This window comes from Panthera uncia (genome assembly GCF_023721935.1).
Source record: "Panthera uncia isolate 11264 chromosome B2 unlocalized genomic scaffold, Puncia_PCG_1.0 HiC_scaffold_24, whole genome shotgun sequence".
NCBI lineage: Eukaryota > Metazoa > Chordata > Mammalia > Carnivora > Felidae > Panthera > Panthera uncia.
In genome coordinates, this window is record NW_026057580.1 from 97949089 (window position 1) to 97968456 (window position 19368).

General features: G+C 40.6%; 1 protein-coding gene across 5 annotated transcripts in view; it reads left to right on the top strand.

The window, feature by feature from the left end:
- PHACTR2 (phosphatase and actin regulator 2) overlaps positions 1–19368 on the top strand; it is a 230408-nt gene that overhangs the window by 157027 nt on the left and 54013 nt on the right. For 3 of the 5 annotated variants that reach the window (XM_049653001.1, XM_049653003.1, XM_049653004.1), the window contains exons 3-5: positions 3949–4029; positions 9038–9196; positions 15912–16148. In XM_049653001.1, the coding sequence (XP_049508958.1) occupies positions 3949–4029; positions 9038–9196; positions 15912–16148 (477 nt within the window). The remainder of the gene's footprint in view (positions 1–3948; positions 4030–9037; positions 9197–15911; positions 16149–19368) is intronic. The other 2 variants (XM_049653005.1, XM_049653006.1) reach the window with 1 other exon arrangement.

A 19368-nucleotide genomic window follows, 5' to 3' on the forward strand; every position in this document is an offset into this window, starting at 1 on the left:
GAGATGGATGGACAGCCATTGGATGTTTTTGGAAGATCGGTCCTCTTCAAATACTTGTAGCACCAGAGTATAAGCGTGAAGGCAGGAAAATGGGGCACAGTGCATCCTTCACTTAGCAAAGTGTGTGCTGTTGTAACCAGAATTGAACTGTCAGAACTTGAATTCACCCAATCCAGAGAGCAAAACAGAAGCCTTGGGTTTGCTTTGATCTTCATAAAAAAACCACACACGCTTTTTTAATTGGGATAAAAGTAAGTAACCATGAGCTGTTTACTCAACTGGTAACCATACTTTTCATGGAGAGACCTAGCTACTGCATCCAATGATCTGACCTCCCTGCTAAATCTCTTCCCCAGCAGTATTTGTGAGGCCCCCAACATTATTGCTATCGTTGCACAGATTAGTGTGAACTTCAGAGTCAAAGAACAGCTGGTTGGATACTATACTAGGCATCAGGTTCTAGGGGGCTTCAACAACCCACTTTGCTCTCAGTGAACACAAAGGTAACTCAGACTATTTTCCCATCACGGATGGCTTACTTTACTCTAGAGCTATGGGGAGCACGGGTTTGATGAACGTGTAAAATTACAGGGAGTGGGATTCTGACTCCTTATGAGGAATATCTTCCTAAGAACGAGGGTGACAGATGCCTGGAGAGGGCCATCCTGCCTCTGAATGTTTTCAGCAGGTGAGCACATCTCAGGAATGTTCCTGAAATGGCTCCTGCTTTGGGCAGCATGTTGGACGGGAGTGACCTCTCAGACTCATTCCGATGCAGAACGCTTCCAAGCCTATGAAAAAGCGTCCAGTGAATGTGCTTTGCAAACATACAGACACTATATAAACATGAGGCAAATATTTTAAAAGATGAAGAGTGTGATACTTGTTCTTCTGGGAGAGCAGTGGTTGGAACTTTGTGCCCCAGCAACATACTTTCCATGCTCAGTCGCCTGCAGTGTGTTCTCATTGGCCCCGTACACAGTTATCTGCACTACGTGTTAAAAATCCGCTCAGCCAAAGACCAAACAAATTGCCAAGACGTTTTCCTATCAGGGCCCGTTTATAAGAAGTAAAGCAAAGAACAAAGCTGTCGGTTTCAGTTCCTGGAAGGAAGCCAAGCTGCTTCAAAGCTCCAGAATTTGCAAGGAAGAAAGATGAGGGATTTTTAACTGAGATTAAATTAGAACTAAAGCAACAGAAAGCTTAAAACTTAAAACTGAAGCATCCTCAGGGATCCATAATGGAAAGGCAGAAACAAAAGATAGGTTTGGGCTCTCAGACGATCTTTCAGTACAAGAGTGAAAGCTTTTAAAGGCGCCCAAAGCAGTGATTACAGAATGGCTTTGATTAATGATACTGGATCACACAACATTTGAGCTGGATGAGTTGTCCGTTAGCGATCACTGAATCGCGTCCCTCAGCTTACAGATAACAGATCAGAGGCACTGGAACCTGAAGAGACAGCTCACAGAACTCATTGTGGAAGTTCTGGGACTAGAATCCAGGACCCCTGACAACCACTTCATGTTTTAGATCACTCTGCAGAAACAGCAAACAATGAAAAGTTGTTTCCTAAGGTGAAGGGGCAGACAGCCACAAGGACCATGTTCTGAATCGACTGCATTTGGCCCCTCAGAATGTGGCTAATGGCACCTGCTCTTGCATTTGCCACCTGTGTCCTCAAGCTTGGAATCCTTGGGCCCACCTCCAGGCCTGGGGGCCGGGGCAAGCAGCAGGAGCGTCCTGCGGTCCAAAGAGGTCGACCAGCAGCCCAGACCCCGGTGCGGCTGCCTGAACTTGGCATCTGTTCCCCATTCTATGGTCTTATCCCACCTCAAGTCCTGTTGTCACTTCCCTGGACAAATTTAGCCCCATCCGTCTTCTGCCCCCATCTGTCTCGGCCCCGGGTCTCCTCAGAGCCCCAGTCAAGCATGAATGGGTTTGTACAATCCTTGGGGAACCACAGTGGTCAGGGTCCTTCTGAACCACCTGCACTGTCTTTGCAGTGCCCCATGGTGTCATTGTGGGTGTTGTTTGGCTTCCTGTGCTGACAGGAGTTCTCATTGACAAAAGCCTGAACAAATCGAAGCTGTACTGAAATAACAGCACTCTTTTTACATAAAAGAACTCCCATCAAAGAACAGCTCTGGCTGCCCCCCCCTTCCCCCACCCAGTTAACTTTGTCCATTGAAATGACCAACATTCGCGGGCGCTGTTGTTACTGGCTTCTGGAAGAGGGTGGAGAGTGACAGTGGGTGGTAATCTAAAGGAAGACGGGAAGTTGTGTGTGTGTGTGTCTCCACTGGAACCAATAAGATGTCCGTGATTATTTTTTTGACCATTTGTTCATTCACTCACTCATTTATTCATTGTCTTGTTTGTTTATATTCTGATTCTATTCAAAACTATGTTTGACAAAACCAGGAACAAAGGGCACATATGCGGTAAATAAAATAAAAATGAATTCAGGTCTCTAAGAAGGAGGAAACAGATTTCGTCGGAGTTGTCATATGAAATCTGTGTTAAATATCAAATTTTACTCTGACCTTTGTCACGATAAAGGTCAGGATAAAAGACAAATACCAGGATTAAAGAGGAATACACAATTAATGGTTATCAGAAAAGGTAAAAAATATTTCAATTTCTTCAAGAGAGACTAAGTGTTGGTATTCTGGGACTCATGCCATTACCAAACACTTACTGAGGACGTGCAGGTGCTTGGCCCAAAGCTCTTGGCCCAAGACACACCTCTCCCTTCCCTTCTCTGTCTTCAAAGTGTCCTTACTTCAGGCCACCTGGGGCACCCCCAGAAAACATGTGCTTAGTGTTAGTACGAGTTCTGTTTCTGGGTGTCAGAGTAGGGCTTGCAGTAATGGGGTTTAGTTTGGATCTTGAAATGATGTTGTTCATGTGGTTCCAGGATTTGCAAATTTTGAGGCCAGGAATAGGAATTTTAGGGGGAAACAGAATCCAGTCCTGCTGTGGCTACCCAGTCTCCACCAACGTACCTTTCCTTCTACCTAAATTGCCCTTTCTGTGGCCCCTTTTTGCTGTGTCAAGATGCTTTTTCTAACAGGGCATCTAGAGGGAAGAGACTTGTATAAGAACACACGTCAGAGAATGTCGGCTCAGAGGATTAGTAGGTGACGTGACTCTGTATTAATTTTACACACCTCTTTGGCCCCTCAAAGTGAAGAGTAGAGTCAGACCTGCAGGGTTCAGGAAACTAATATTATATACACATAAAGTGAATACTATTAAAGTCCCACCCTGAGCTCCTCCACTCTGAAGTTGTAACAGGAATTTAAATTCTTCCAGAAGGAAGAGGCAGTGTTGAGATCCCCACCCCTTTACATGCCTATGAAAGCATGAATTCATTCCATCCTCTTAAGACTTGGGGTTTGTCAGGGGATATACTGGAACATGCTAGACCTTTTGAGTATGGCAAGGAAATGAGTCACAGAGATCTGATGTGTTGGACTTTTGTGATAGATGGCAGGAGGAAGAGTAGTCCTTTTTCACTGGGATTCAGATGAATTACCTGAATATTTACTGAGTGTTTGTTTGTTTGTTTGGTTTAAATGTAAGCATACATATCCTTTACATACATTGCATATTCACAGAAGCCGGTTTTAGAATGCCTAAAAAAAGGAATATTGCAAACTGTGTGCTCTTTGGTTGATAGGAAATCATGTGTCTGGATTCTTGGCCAAACATCGTCATTTGAAGGACCAGGCCCAGGGGCTGGGTTTCAGAGCATGGGCTGCAGTCCTTTGCCTTTGTCCTAATGATACTGACTCCAACCACATGTTTTCCGAGACGACTAGAAACACTGGGGTTTGAGCCTTCAAGTGAACAGAATAAATGTGTTCGATTCTACTTGCAATGTTTTTCATAATTATTTTAAGCAATGACTTGATTCTTACTTATGCTTATTCTCTTTAAAAGTATTAGAAAGGAAGATATCCACAAGACAAAGTAGAGAGGAGCTGATAAGAAGGGGCGTTCTTAAGGAGTTGCCTGATCAAGGTGAGGAAATTAATCATACATTTAAAGTAACTTGATCCCTCATTCTTTGGTCTTTCTTTCATTTGCTTTTGAAATTTAAGATGATCATGGTCTTTGGGAGATAAAGCAGTGAGTATGGCCCTCTGAGAATCTTGCTTTAATTCAGAATGCCTTTGTGGGCTGCAGAGGATCGAAGGTATTCTAGAAAAGAAATTCAATGACCTTCTTGGTGAGTCCTTCACCGTATGTCACTAACCCTAAAGCTCTCCAAAGGTGAACTGGCTGAAGATACAGATAAGATACAAATGCTTATATGACCCCTCTTCTTTTCTTGAGTTTCAGTCTTTCTATACAAGTTATCTCAATTGTTTGAGTAAATGCAAAGTTTTAGCTTGGCTGGTGCCTTTGGGTTTCTTCAATCTACCAGTAAAAGAAAAAGAGAGAGAAAAGAAATGTCAATGTACCTCTTGTCCTTTATTCTCTATAATACATTCAAATGTTCAATCAGTAAGGCATGAATAGACAAATTAATCTGCTTTATGCATTCTCTCAAGTAATTTTCCTACCGTTGTGCTCTTTTCATTTCTTTGAATCTAATTGTCTTTCACCTTTTCACTAACAATTACTATTTCCAAGTATTTTTCCCCTGCCCCTAATCTTCCCCTGCCCCTTTTTATTACCCTCCCAAGAGGGAGTCTTGCTCAAAAAGACAAGGATTAGGTACAAACCAAGATAGACCCTCAGAAGAAGACACCGAGATTGATTATTTCTCCAAATAAGTAATGCCAAATAATTTTCATTGCTCCCACTACTATTAAAACTAAAGGGAATTTTTGTTGCAAAATTGTTGATTTACCTCATGCCTTCCCTTGCCCCACCCCCTGGATATTTACTGGGCTAAAGTTGTATTACTGTACTTTTATGAAACAAAGTATTATTAATTTGGAATTGAAATCATACTACTTCTCTTTTTCTGATAAATGTGCCTTGCAGAGAACATCTTTTGGAATTCACTATTTATAAACCCAAATGACACACTTTTTCCAACATCTGAATAATTCCTGAACAGGGCTAGGGAATGCTTTACTATTTGACTCCTGCTTCAAAGAATGTAGGGAAAAGTCTGGAATGAATAATACCATTTTTCTTGAGCCCTCACAGTTTTAGGCATTTGATTTCAATCTCTGACCTATTATACTTTTCTCATTCTGTTTTATGAATGAATTTTATGTCTTCTCTAGTTTTCCATTACTAGGAAGCTATTTATTTCCTGTCTGGGGCTTAAAAAAAAATTGCACATCCCTAACTTATTGTCAGTTGAAGGTAGACTTGAAATGTTAAAATCTGTCTCCCCTCTAATCTCTTGGGAGGCAGGAGAAAAATTACAAATCCACTGAGCAATCAATCCCCTTTCTGGGGAGAGTAATACTCTTTCTGGGGTTGGCCAGTGTAATTGTTTGGTATCGTTTATTTGGAAATTTTAAAAAAAAGGTTTTTTTTTTAATCTTTATTTATTTTTGAGAGAGAGACAGAGACAGAGTACAAGCAGGGGAGGGGCAGAGAGAGAGAGAGACACAGATTCCGAAGCAGGCTCCAGGCTCTGAGCTGTCAGCACAGAGCCTGATGCGGGGCTCAAACCCACAAACCGTGAGATCGTGACCTGAGCTGAAGTCAGATGCTTAACCGACTAAGCCACCCAGGCACCCCAATTTGGAAATTTTTTAAAGAAAGGAAAAATGGAAAAATTTATGATGAAACTGTTACCGAGTATGAAAGACAGATATAAAGACCCCCTTTTTTTTATCTGATTAAAAAATCATAGCTAGAAAAAAGTTTACTTTTTCTAAAAACAAGTGGCAATGGCCAGTTTAAAGAAATCCTTAGTGTTGATTGGTTTTTGCTCTGCCTAATCTGTTAAACTATGTACTTGATCGCTTATGATATCATATACTTATTTCCCAGAAATCAGACACTGGTTGACCTTTTTGTAACTTTTGTGAACTGAACATTACAAGTTTTAAAACATAAAAGAAGAAAAACAATTTTTCACCTAAACATACTGTAATAGGTTTAATGTTCGGGAAGCCATAAGTTACTGAATTGTACTTTCTGCCTTTTTCGTGGCCCCTAAGTGGACCTATAGAAATGACCTAAACCTTGAAAGTTCCTGGTGATGCCTATAGTAAACAGTCTTTTCCCCTTTTCATCCAAGGGCTGGAAAAAATAGTTTTCTGTCATTTTTCCAAAAACAATTATCTTGAGAGTTTCGGTCTGTTTTCAGCTCTAGCCAGAGACTGGAAGCTGCTGTGCTTGGTGACAGCCTCCTGTCTTCTACCAGTGAAGATTCATTCTTTGCCTTGATCTGCTTGACCTCGCCTCAGCTCTCTTGACACTTACTGTCAATTTTGCCCTTTATTCAGTGAGTCAGATAGGCTTTTAGAATCCCTCCAGCTCCCCTAGGTTTGACCCATCCCACCACACCCCACCCCACCCCACACCACCCCACACCCTCACTCTCAGCTATATTGTTATTATTATTATTCCTTTTAGATGATCTTTTTTACAGTAAGATCTAACTTCCAGCTAAAAGTTCAACAATTGGCCTTCTCTCCTGAGAATTCCAAGGTCTAGTCCAAGTTCCTTCCTTATTTCTGATTCTTTCCTTCCATCTCTCCCCGTAGCTTTAACACGAGGGCAAGGAGATGTTTCTGCCTGCCTTCCAGCCTCCTTTCTTTCTCTCCTGTGGTGTACTTTTTAACCTTCTGATGAGTCACTCACCTTTTGGTCTCACAGCCTTCTCCTTATCTCTGTTTCTCTGTGAACTATATCCCAGATACACTTGTTTGAGCAGAAGGAGGTAAAGCCCCAAGACGTCTGTGTATCTCTTGGTTCACTTTAAGCTTACAACCTTTTTTGAGTTGCCTTTTGCCTTTGCACACGAATGCTCTTATTGCTATAACATCAGCGTCTTTCCCTGCTGTCCTTTGCCAGCACGTGTGTGTGTGTTTTACTTACATACATAAACTGTATCAAGGACTTAACTTATTCTAACTCTACAAAAACGTACAAAACTAGAAAACTTTTTCAATAGACACGCCAATTAGTTATTAATAACTTCATCTCTACTGTGTTTTATTCTTGAATTCTGTATTTATCACATATGTGTCTCCTTTTTCTACAGTTATTTTCATATGCGCTAGCTTTATTTCATACCTCAAAGTAAGTATCTTTCCACTTTGTTGACTTTATGTGATAATCCAATTCCTTATTGCACTTTGACTATTAATTTTCTCTCTAGCTTTTTTGTTCTAGATTTTAAAAAATCGGTTCTTTAACCTACTACAGAATTCTAGCTTAATAAGGGTTGAAACAGAATTAAATTTTCATTAACATAACTTCAGCATATTTTTGTTATCAACTAAAGCCAGAGAACTCAAAGGTAAATTTATATTTGGGTTGCCTAAAAACTGAGGTTTTTTTATATAAAGAAGTGGTTTTCTACTTTGTTTGGAATTTTCCATTCTTGCATTAGTTTTTGGTTTTCCTGTGTCTAATACCTGGACATTACATTATGTCTCCCCTCCCTTGTTTTTAATAGTGAATTCCTTGGGATCTAATAAGAATGAAGAGTCTTTTGGTTTCATTTTGGTTTGACCTATACTCTTCGAAAAGTATTACCTTAATTTTATTGAAATAGTTAAGATTTATTTGCAATGGCATTACCTTCAATTATTGTCTATTTTACTTTTATACAGGAACCAGATTATAGGTACTTGGAAGTTATATGGCTTAAGCAACAATTTCGTTTTCATTTTGAGCATGACATAATTCCATGATATGTATTTTTCTTATTAAAATGTCATGCCTGTTTTTGTGGAGAAGGCCAATGGATTTTATTGTTGAGCCAAAGCAGTTCAGTCATATTTAATGAAAATTTGAGAGATGATCTCTGTTTTATTTGTAACGATTGCCAAAATAAGATTAATAAAAAACTGCATAAGAATAGCTGTAATCATGCATTTCTTCAAGTTTGCAAAGTCAAAACTTCAACTTTATTATTATTATTATTATTATTATTATTACTTTTACAATGGTAGCAAAGCCTCTTCAAATGTTCCATATATGACCTAAGGTTAATCTTTTCAAGTATCACTGAGTTAAGAGTTTATGCAAAATCTCATTCACTTTTGAAGCTTCTAAAAATTATGAAAGTTCAGGGATTAAAATTAGTTATTTCTGATTTAGATAACATATTGCAAATTTTATTTTCAGTTGTGACTTTTAAAAAGTTCCTCTGCAATTACTTTTTCTTTTAATTACATGTTTTTCCCCCTAATGTTTTCAAATTATTATTAGGTCACATTAAAGGCTTTTGGTCAGTTATATGTGACAATGATCTGAATACATTTTAATACTTCCATAAGTAAGAAAATGAAAATAAAATTAGCCTCACTACTAGCTTTTCCTGAATACAGAGTGGCAGTTATCTTTCTATGTAAAGTTAGCATATCATAGATGCAACAATCTGGAGAGAGTGGCAGTTGGAAAATTTCATATTATCCCTCTTATCATTTGTATGTGTAACTACATTTCATGTTATTTGTGTACTTATATTCACCTTGTGTTTTTAGTGCTTGTTAAAATGTTTATTCCATTTTTCAGATTTCTCCTTTTACCGTTCAGTGTCTGAATGACAGAGACTCCTAAGTCCTGACTTCAACAAAACCAAACGCAAGAAGAGAAGGGCTGTGCTGCCCTGGGATATTTCATAATTAGGATAATAATTTCTACTGTCCTAAAAGGGCACGTGGATATCCCCACCATTACTGTTTTTCCCCCAAGACTAAGGATTTCCTAGCTCTTTTTGTTTGAATGAAATGTTTAGTAAAACATGGTGAAACAATACAGGATGTATTTGGTTCCCAGGGCCTGATACATGAACCCAAACCCTATAGTCCTAATAACTGGAAAACTGGGTTTTAAGAAAACCATCAAGTTAGACATCTAGGTGTTTCTTTCCCCATTTTAGATGGAGATGTAACAGTTAACTTTGAAAATTCAAACGGGCACATGATACCCATCGGAGAGGAATCTACCCGAGAGGAAAATGTAGTAAAATCTGAAGAAGGTAATGGCTGTGTAGCTGAAAAAGCACCACCTCTGGAGGAAAAGGCAGAAGATAAGAAAGGTAAAATCAAGAGAAACCCCCTATTCTTTTGTTTCAATACAGCTCAATATTGAGAATCAGGTCTTAGGCTCCAAACAGTGATTCTTAGGTTAGGACCAGTTAGAGAGAGAGCAGGTTTGCAAATACAAAGAAGAGAGAAATTATAACTAGTGAAGAGAAATAGGATGATTTTCTTAGGTAGATGCGTCCATTTTGTAAGCACATCGTTATTTATTTTTTTATTTAATTAATTAACAATCAATTAAGCATTAATTAACAGTAATAATCAGAAGGGATATTCTCTTCAATCATTAGAGAGCTGGGAATTTTTTTTTAATGTTTATTTTTGAAAGAGACAGAGTATGAGTGGGGGAGGGGCAGAGAGAGAGGGAGACATAAAATCTGAAGTAGGATCCAGGCTCTGAGCTGTCAGCACAGAGCCCAATGTAGGGCTCAACCCCCTCAAACCATGAGATCATGATGTGAGCCAAAGTCAGATGCTTAACCGACTGAACCACCCAGGTGCCCCATATCTGGGAATGTTACCCTTTCCTTGGAAGCTTTTTTTTTTTTTTAAGTTTATTTATTTTGGGAGAGGGAGCACACAAGCGGAGCAGGGGCAGAGAGAGGGGGAGAGAGAGAGAGAGAGAGAGAGAGAGAGAGAGAGAAGAGAGAGAATATCCCAAGCAGGGTCTCTCCACTGTTAGCACAGAGCTGACGTGGGGCTTGATTGCATGAACCATGAGATCATGACCTGAGCTGAAAATCAAGAGTCGGATGCTTAACCAACCGAGCCATCCAGACGCCCCCTCAGAAACTTCATGTCAGTATTATGTTTATTATTTTTTTTTTTTAGAAAAAATGGTATCAATCTGAATATCTTTTTTACTGGTTAGAACTGACCCCTGTGAGCATGTCAGCATGGTAGGACATCAAAACCAAGATGTTTCAGCATAGCACTGTCTCCATTAGTAGGAGCTTGGCTGGTGGCATCCAGATACTTAATGTTGTAGGTCCTAGTTGAGGTTCTAGACATGTCTGAGAGAGACCCAGGAATAGTTCCCAGAGATGCTAGGGACCGTGGTTACTGTATGAACCACAGAAACCTGCTTTATGATTTGTCTGTGCAATTGGAAATTTCAAAACATGCCAGGGGCAATTATGCTATTCTCTGAAGGCTTCTTTAAAGACCTTGGTTTCTAGAGTGAATATGCTATGGTCAGTTAAGATACCAGCAAAACAAATGTCTATCAAGGATCCCTCAAGACATTCACAAGTTCCTGGTCACTGGTTCTAGATGATTCCATGCAGCATAGAAATGAATCCTTAGGAGACAGACTGTTTCCTGTTCTATAATGTCTGCCTATGAGTTGAATGGCAAAACTTGTCAGACCTAGTTTAAGTTCTGTAGGCATTTTGAGAATTCTTAGAAACTGCTGAAAGCAAACTTCTCTTCCTCTGTTCTTGACCCAAATCCTTCAAAGACAAAAGAACAAAAACAAAGAAACAAAAGGGCATTTGACAGATATTGTAACTTAAAATTACTTTCTCTGAAAGTCCATAACCCCTTGTTTGCATTTAATTAGCCTGCAGAAGTTTTAGAAGCCCTATTAACAATCTGTTAGAAATTTATTGTTTTGCTTTATTCAATATTAAGCATAGTATTCAGGGGCTTTCCTTAGTCCTGCTCCTTGAAAGACTCTGGTTAAACATACAAGTACTGACTATAAGAAATTAATATTTTTAATGATAATATCCCTGGAACATAAAGAGAAAACAGACCTACATAGATTTCAAGGGGATTAATTTGAAAGTATTCATGCAAATAGTGATTTTTTTTTTTAAGTCCAACTGTCCTGTCTCACCAAACTGTTGAATTTCAAATCCATCTGTGGTTTGTCCCTGATACAGTCTTTTCACATTCAAGAATCACACCCTTAAAAAAAAGAAAAATCACACCCGTCATTATGGAATAGTCCATCATTGGTGCTTGTCTGGTCCGTGTGGCACGTCAGTCATTGGGCTGGCCTAACTTCAAAGGAAGTGTTTCCCTTATCAACCTAATAAAACGTTGCTGACAGTTTTATGTTAATTAAGCCAGCAGGCCCTGATGTTCTAAACAGATGGCAGACCCATAGTCCTAGGTCCACGGATGTTTGAGAGTGTGTTTGCTTCCTTATTCTTTACTTAGAATTAGTACATTCAGTTCTTTTTGGTCAAATGAGGTCCAAGATAACGTCTTGCTTAGCTAGTCTGTACTGAAAGAGATAGAAATAAATGCTGGACATGCTGCCATATCACTAATAAGGCAGCAAAGCCTCCCTCTCACAGTGTGGATGGTGCCCCTGCCAGAGCCACACTGAAAGTGGGGGGAAGCATTTGGTGTGGAAGCTGCTTCCTGCGAGTAAAAAAGAACGTCACTCATGACTCACGTTACATAGTATTACGTTAAATAGAAAATACCTCATACACCAAGATCACCATTTATTTCTCTGGAAAGATAGCATTTAATTCCAAACAACAACCCAAGATTCCCTTTTCCTTCTGCTCCTTTCATGGTCTCACTGTCATGCAAATCCACGATCCCATGTCCTTAATTCACCCTTTGGCTGTTCTTAATTCCTTTTTGGGGGGTAAAATGCTCCCTTTGCTTTCACATGAAACGAATTTATCCAAGAGTGTTATTTGATCCATCGATTAGTTATATTTGCAAAACCATATCATGTGCCTTTACAGTCCCAAATGCTTGTATCCCTTTTTAAGATAATGTGTCCGTACTCTAATAGTTGAAACATGAAGATCAAAGAAAACAAAATAAATGGCAAGTGCCCTTTCCATTACACCATGTGTGGGTTCTGCCCAGGACACTTGGGTGTTCCTGGGTCTCTGATCCTCACCGGAATCTCGAGTTGGTACTTGGTCCTCTGATGCCCAATACTGCTGACTTTTCCCTTAAAACCTGCAGGGCTTTTAGTCTCCCATTATTCTTTCTCAGTAAGTGCCTTTAAATATATAAGAAAAACTGATCTGTATTGTGTTAAAGATACATTGGTGTTAAATGTAAGAAATCTGAAAATTATTTGATACTATATCCATTGAGGTATTAGAGAGCACTTTCAATGAAGTAACAAGTGATTGACATGCATCTGTTTCACAAACAAGAATGAAGGTCTACCATAGGTAAGACTTTGCTGGGACCAGAAAAAGAATGGTGAGTCAGAAATGCCCTCTGACTTCAAGCAGATTATGGCCTCCGGGAGACCAGCATCAAAACACCTGAGTACAGGGAGCCAAAGAGTTTGCGGTGAGAACCACATTTGGTTCTTAGAAGCAGGTATTTCCAAACTGAGGCCTGAAGGAGACAAGGAGGTAGTCATGTGACGGAGAGGAATAGGAGCAAAGGTGACTTCTAGGTAAGGTGAGGGCCCCATGCTGTTCTCAGGTTCGCTCTAAGTGCCGACCTGAACGTTCCATGGGGTGGAAGGAGCCACACTTGGAATTATAGTAAATAGCTCTCCTCCAGACCATATTGTTTTGAAGCATAGTATCTGTATCAACCCAGAGTGACTAGGCACCCCATCCTTACCCTCCTCTTGGAAAAGTAATACTCATATACACCATCAGTTTATATCATGCCTTCAGATCACATGGTAATAATCAAAAATACAATAGCTTCCTTCATACCTCCCAGATACAAGTAGAGAGTTTGTTCTCTACTAAGGTGTTGTTGATAACTATCGGCCAGTCACGTTCATTGAATAGACCTCGTGTTTAAAGCATTGTGTTTAATGGGATATGACATTTAAAAAGTTTTATTTATTTTTTTTAATTTTTTTTAACGTTTATTTATTTTTGAGACAGAGACAGACAGAGCATGAACGGGGGAGGGGCAGAGAGAGAGGGAGACACGGAATCGGAAGCAGGCTCCAGGCTCTGAGCCGTCAGCCCAGGGCCCGACGCGGGGCTCGAACTCACGGACGGCGAGATCGTGACCTGAGCTGAAGTCGGACACTTAACCGACTGAGCCACCCAGGTGCCCCTAAGAAGTTTTTTTTAATGTTTATTTATTTTTGAAAGAGAGAGACAGAGAGCGAGTGAGGGAGGGGCAGGGAGAGGGAGACACAGCATCCGAAGTAGGCTCCAGGCTCTGAGCTGTCAGCACAGAGCCCGACGCAGGACTTGAACTCACGAACCGTGAGATCATGACCTGAGCTGAAGTCAGATGCTTAACCAATTGAGCCATCCAGGCGTCCCAAGGGATATGACATTTTAGACAAAATGAATTTTCAGTTCAGTCAGAAGAGCATACAGTTTGCATACAGACATACACCCCACTCAGGGTTCTCCACAGACTAGACATAAATATTGGCCCTCTGGCAAACACGTACAGAGCATTGGCATAGTCCACAGAGGACAGAGGTGTGGATGGTGCTTGTCCACGAACACGAAGAGCTCGCACTCAGCGGGTTCACTTTCAGCCTAGGTGGGATTGTCACTCCCAGCTGTCGCAGAGTGACCATCTCCTCCCTCCCAAACCCAGAAACCGCATTCTTCGGGGCACAGCTTTAGAATTTGAAACCTTAGGCAGAAAGAAGTCAGATCTCCCGCGATAGGGCCGTGTGGACAGGCGAAGAGCTGTGAAGGTTTATAGCGTGAGAGAGAATGGAGATGCCTGGTGCTGGAGATGAGTTCATGGGCTCTCACCGTGGAGAGGACTTGATCTCTGTGCGTTATGCAGCTGTCTAATCTTACAAAGAATAATCTCAAGAAGTATGTAAAGAGTAGGCCTTTGCCCCACATCACAAGTCAACATAGATTTATATGTTTTATGTTGAAATGAAGTGATTTGCGTGTACCATCAACTTGTATTGTTCTTGACTCTGACTTTTGTGAGTAAGTGGCCTTCTGCTTCAGACCAGGTAGGTTAGGAGAGTCACTATTTAGCTAGAAAGATACAATGTACATACAACACAAAGACACACATACAAAGTAGCCTCTGGTAAATACTGAGTAAGTAGCTCAGACCATAAATATAAGAAAAGTTCAGTGGCAGGAGGGGACTGTGGTAGGTTTCATGGCTGGGAGAAGATAAAATAAAAGCTTTATTGATCAACTACTATAACTCGAATCATTCTTTTTTTTTAATTTTTTTAAAAATAATTCATTTATTTTTGAGAGAGAGAGTACAAGCGGGGAGGGGCAGAGAGAGAGGGAGACAAAGGATCCGAAGTAGGCTCCACACTGACAGCAGCGAGCCCAGTGCGGGGCTCGAACTCACAAACTGTGAGATCATGACTTGAGCTGAAGTCAGACGCTCAACCGACCGAGCCATCCAGGTGCCCCTCTTTATATATATCTATATCTATATATCCAGATATATATAGATATAGATATATATAGATAGATATAGTTATATAGATATATATAGATATAGATAGATATAGATTTATAGATAGATAGATAGATAGATAGATATGTGGATGGATGGGATGTAGTCCAAAAAATGGGGGGAATTCTCAGTTTTTACTCACAAGAATGAGAAATGAAACAAAAGAGATCATAATAAAATAGGATGCATTCTAATATCAAAGCCCTTTCTTGGTCATTCAATAATGGGAGGCTATATCCAGTAAAGGCTTGGTCTTGTCTTAACACTGTCTTTTTTTTTTTTAATTGTGTTCCATTTTTAAAGAAATGCTGCTTAGCTCTTTGGACCAGAACTGTATTTTAATTTATTTTAATTTCAGTCAGCCACTATTAGAAACAATACAGACGTGAGTACATGAATGAACACCCAGCATCTCCACTTTTGATAATGAGAGACTCAGACCGTTTCTCTTCCAGTTAGGCAAAATCTTGTGAGAGGCTTCTGTTCTTAGGTATGAATTATCGTTTAATGGATTCCAACCTTTGTCTTTTCAAAATTGTTACCTGTGTTTACATGTCAAAACAAATTTGATATTTGGGGGGATTCTGTGCCCTCTGTACCTGTAGTTGTGACACTGTTTGAAAAGGTCAGAGGAAGTTACTAAAAAACGGGAATTGTGTTCCTGGGAGAGCTTGAAAATATTTTAATAGTAGAAAGTAGTGTATTCTTCAGTGCGCTGTGCTTCTCCACAAGCACAGGATTGTGGATTCTACAGGAAAGGATTCTACAGTGTCTCCCTTAGCTTAGAAAATTACTGATGTTTGACCACAATGAGACAGCGCTCATATCCCTTTCTGGTTGAGGGCGTGAGTTCTCCTGAGAGAAGGTCTCTCCTCAGAGGGTATGAAGGTCGTGGAGTCCAGTCACTGCCTCGCTGTCAGCCCCCTGGCGTCACATGCAGTGGGCTAACCAGCCACACCCAGGTGCCCTTCCGTTTTGTTAAGTTTCAATTGAGCCCTCCTGCCCGTATCCTCACCCGGCAGCCTCCGGTGTCACGGCAGGTGTCAGCCCCTGGCAGTGGACATTGGGGCTCCTCCTCAGCACAACTTCATCAGAGTAACTTGGGCAACCTGTTTTATCACAGGAATGGCATATGTACGCAGACAGTGCGCCCCAGTTTGGCTTTCGGCCTTGGTACCTTTGGTCCGTTTTCCCCCCCAGCTATGCCCCCCCTGGTGTAGAACCCACACTGGTTCCCAAGGGCCAAGCAGCCGCGTGTTTGTATCACTGTCGCCATATGTCTTGCTCCTTCCGTTTATGTGGTGTCTGTCTGTATCAGTGTGCTTCTGTTCACTTTCTCATTTATAGAGAACACTGAAAACCACCCTGAAACACCGGCTCCTGCTCCACCTCCTCCAGCTCTTCCTAAGCCTAAACCCAAACCTAAACCCAAAAAAACACCGGGGCCTCCAAAAGGGGCTGCTGCTGGGGTATGCCCCAAGGGTGACGAAGTGCCTCCTATTAAAAAAATTACCAAGGCTCCTGGTAAGCAGGCCCCCGTCCCTCCACCCAAGCCAGCAAGCCGAAACACGACCCGAGAGGCTGGTGAGTATGCCCCCTGGGGGCTGGAGTCTAGGGTGTTTGGCTCTGGGTGGGGCTGATTGCTTCTAGAAATGATGGACTTTTCGGTGTCTGGTGTCTTAGAATGTAACACCGGTGGATTTAGTTTTGACATAGACAGTACACAGGAGGTTCCTTTGTTGCCGTCTCTACCAAAGGAAAGTCAACCAGTTGATTAGTTGACCTCATTACTTTTTGGGTGAAGAGACCTCTTTCACCCTAACGATCCACTCTCTGTGTAAGAACCAGTGCAAGGATTCAGGGCGTCATATGCCTGATGAATGGCCATGATCTGATAGCGCATTATGTACACACCGACTGGCCTTCTGCCTATTTCAGTTTCTGGGTGGCCTTTTGGCTTGAGTTTTCCTTCCAAATTATCTTAAGTTGCACAGAAGAATACAACACTTACATCTTTGACGTTTCTGCTGGCTCTTAGTATCTTAAGTCTTTCCGCACACACAGTCATTTCTCTACTGACAAATGCCGAAGGATCCTATCAGGTCAGCCCCACGCCACCACCCTCTACGGTGCGGTCACAGCCATTTCAATGGAGTTGAGAGCCACAGGCTCAGTGTCCACCCTCCACGCTGTTTTCCAGACTTCAGTGTATTGGAAGCAACAGCGTCCTAGAAGTCCATTTACAAGTCACTAGAGCACACTGCCAGAGGTAGTTTGGGGGACCTACGGTAACTGCTTGTAATGTGTGTCTCACTTTCCGTTCAAATCAGAGACGCTTAATGCAAAGTGGTGCTCCCAGTTTTCCCATGAAGTAGAATAAAGAAGCTTCCAGGTCCACCAGCTTTAAAAAGGACAGTCATCAAAGTATACACGCTAAATGGGTTTTCCCATTAACATGCAAAAAATTCTCCTGTGGTAGCAAACCTTATTTTCCTTAAAATCAGCAGCAGCTTTCTTGCCATTGGCTACCAGAATATGCCTTCGTATTGATCTTTTTCCCTCCATCGTTTATACCCATGATGCTCAAATGCGGAGAAGGGCTTAGCTGACAGTATAACGGAACTCCAAATACAAATAGGTATTTCTCTACCTGTGCTCCTCTCTTCAGCCTTTGACCTTGAGTGTCTGAGTGTTTGCTAAAAAGCTCTGAAATGATATGTCTCAGAACATTGTGCTCACAGTGCCTATGGGCCATTTCCTCAGGCACCAGCTGCCCTTCCCAGGTCAGCGTCCATTCTTGTTGGTATCTCTGTGTTTCCCAGACTGCCTTGCAAACCCTGCAAGCAGTGCTTGAAATGAGGCAGGCAGTGGTCCACTTCTTAAAGAAAAGCCCAAATCACCCCATGCTGGGGAATTGCACAGACTTTCCCATTTCTTGTGCCCCATGTGGTAGCAGCTCACGACTGACTCGACTTAGACACTCTCTTACTTCTCTCAGAAGAAAGCTGGTGACTAATGCCAGGGCAGGGGACAGCTTGCATGAGAGATTTTGACTTATTTCCAGATATTTTACTTGAAGGCTTATTTATAGATTCTTGATCTTCTAGGAGAATACTACAGTCATATTATTATCCATTGTTTTAAAAGAGGTTCCACTGGCCTCTTGTGAATAACAGCATTGCTCTTCTCTCAGGCCATCACAGAGAGACAGAAGTTGCATTGAACTATACCAACAAGCCAGTTGTGCAAGGATACTTTCATCAACTGCTGATTAAACTCCTTCAGAATCCAGCTGATACTGCATTTGTAACCCTTTAGAGTTTTCTACATGGCACCTTTGTTTTACTTGAATAATGTTGTTGGCCTTCCAGAAAAGTAACTCCAAATACTACTCTTGATTTGTAGTCAGATGAGTTAAGTTCTTGTAAAAGCTACCAATTAAGATTCTTCTTCAATTCCTAAGTTAGTATAGACCTCCAGATAACCAGATACTGGCTTAGCACATTCACCTGCTTGGTGAGTGAAATAAGGTCATATCTCTGGTATTTTTTTCTTTCTCATTGTTACACACAGTGTAAACACAGAAGTATTTAACGGAGGAGAGATAGCTTTACTTTTTTTAGTCATGGTCTTAATTCAGGGTAACTTATGTAATACGGTTGATTTCAGCAAAGTCTTGTCATTTTAGAAGATACATAAAGAAGTATCTCGAAAAGTGTGACTTGAAGTTCTGCTCCAGGCATTGCAAAACTTGTCTTTTCCTTTAAGTGCAGCTCAAGTTACCTTGGCTGTTACAAAAGAAAGAAGTTTCTGTAAAAAAACAAAAAAAAAATATACAATTTTTAAAATTATATATATATATATATATATACACATACATATACACACATATATATCTCTGTGTATATATCTATATATATAGAGAGAGAAAGAGGTATCTATCTCTATATTTATATCTATCTATCTATCTATCTATCTATATAATACACATTGATATGTGAAATGGATTCTGTTCGGTTTACCTAAGAAAATTGAACATGTTTAGACATCAAATCCTTAGATCTTTGTTGGGAAAAATACATTTAGAATGGACTTAGATAGTAAAAATATGCTTAATACCTTTGTCTTATTAGGAAGTGAAGATTGTTAGCTTCAAAGAAGTAGTGTTAGCATGCCCAGACTTGGGGTAGTATGAATTCTAGTTGTGTGTATCTAAAATAATAAAGCCCCCAAGGAATAGAGGTTTCTTTTAAGCCTGGATCTTGTCACCAAGTAAACTCACTTTTTTAAAGTATATTGGAGTTGATGACGTCTTACATCTCATTGTTTATTCCCTTATTTGTTCTTTATCTCTTGACCCTCCCAGCCAACTTCAATAAAGTTATAAGCATAAAGGTAAGTTACAGTCACATCTGTTGTGGATGGGCTCCATAATGCTAACAAGGAGGTATTTTCTAATAGTTCTACGCACAATAGTTTAACCCCTCACGGAAAAGAACACATCACATTACAATGGAAGAAGCAATTAGGAGAAATTTATAGATAGTAAAGGTCATGAAACAAAAGACTGTGTCTCCCAAAATGATACCCAAAAAAAGCAGAGTTAAGCTTTGTTTTCCTGAAAGTGGTTTGGTTGAAGGCAGTCCCATCCAAAAGTCAGACTATCCTTCTAATGGTCACAACCATCCTCCGGTGAAGACCTTCTAGGAACAGAAGTGGCAAGGAAGATTGGATTTGTGAAAGTGTCACAAGATCGGAGAACGACACTTCTTTCTCTTCACGTTATTCGAATGCTCCCCATTTA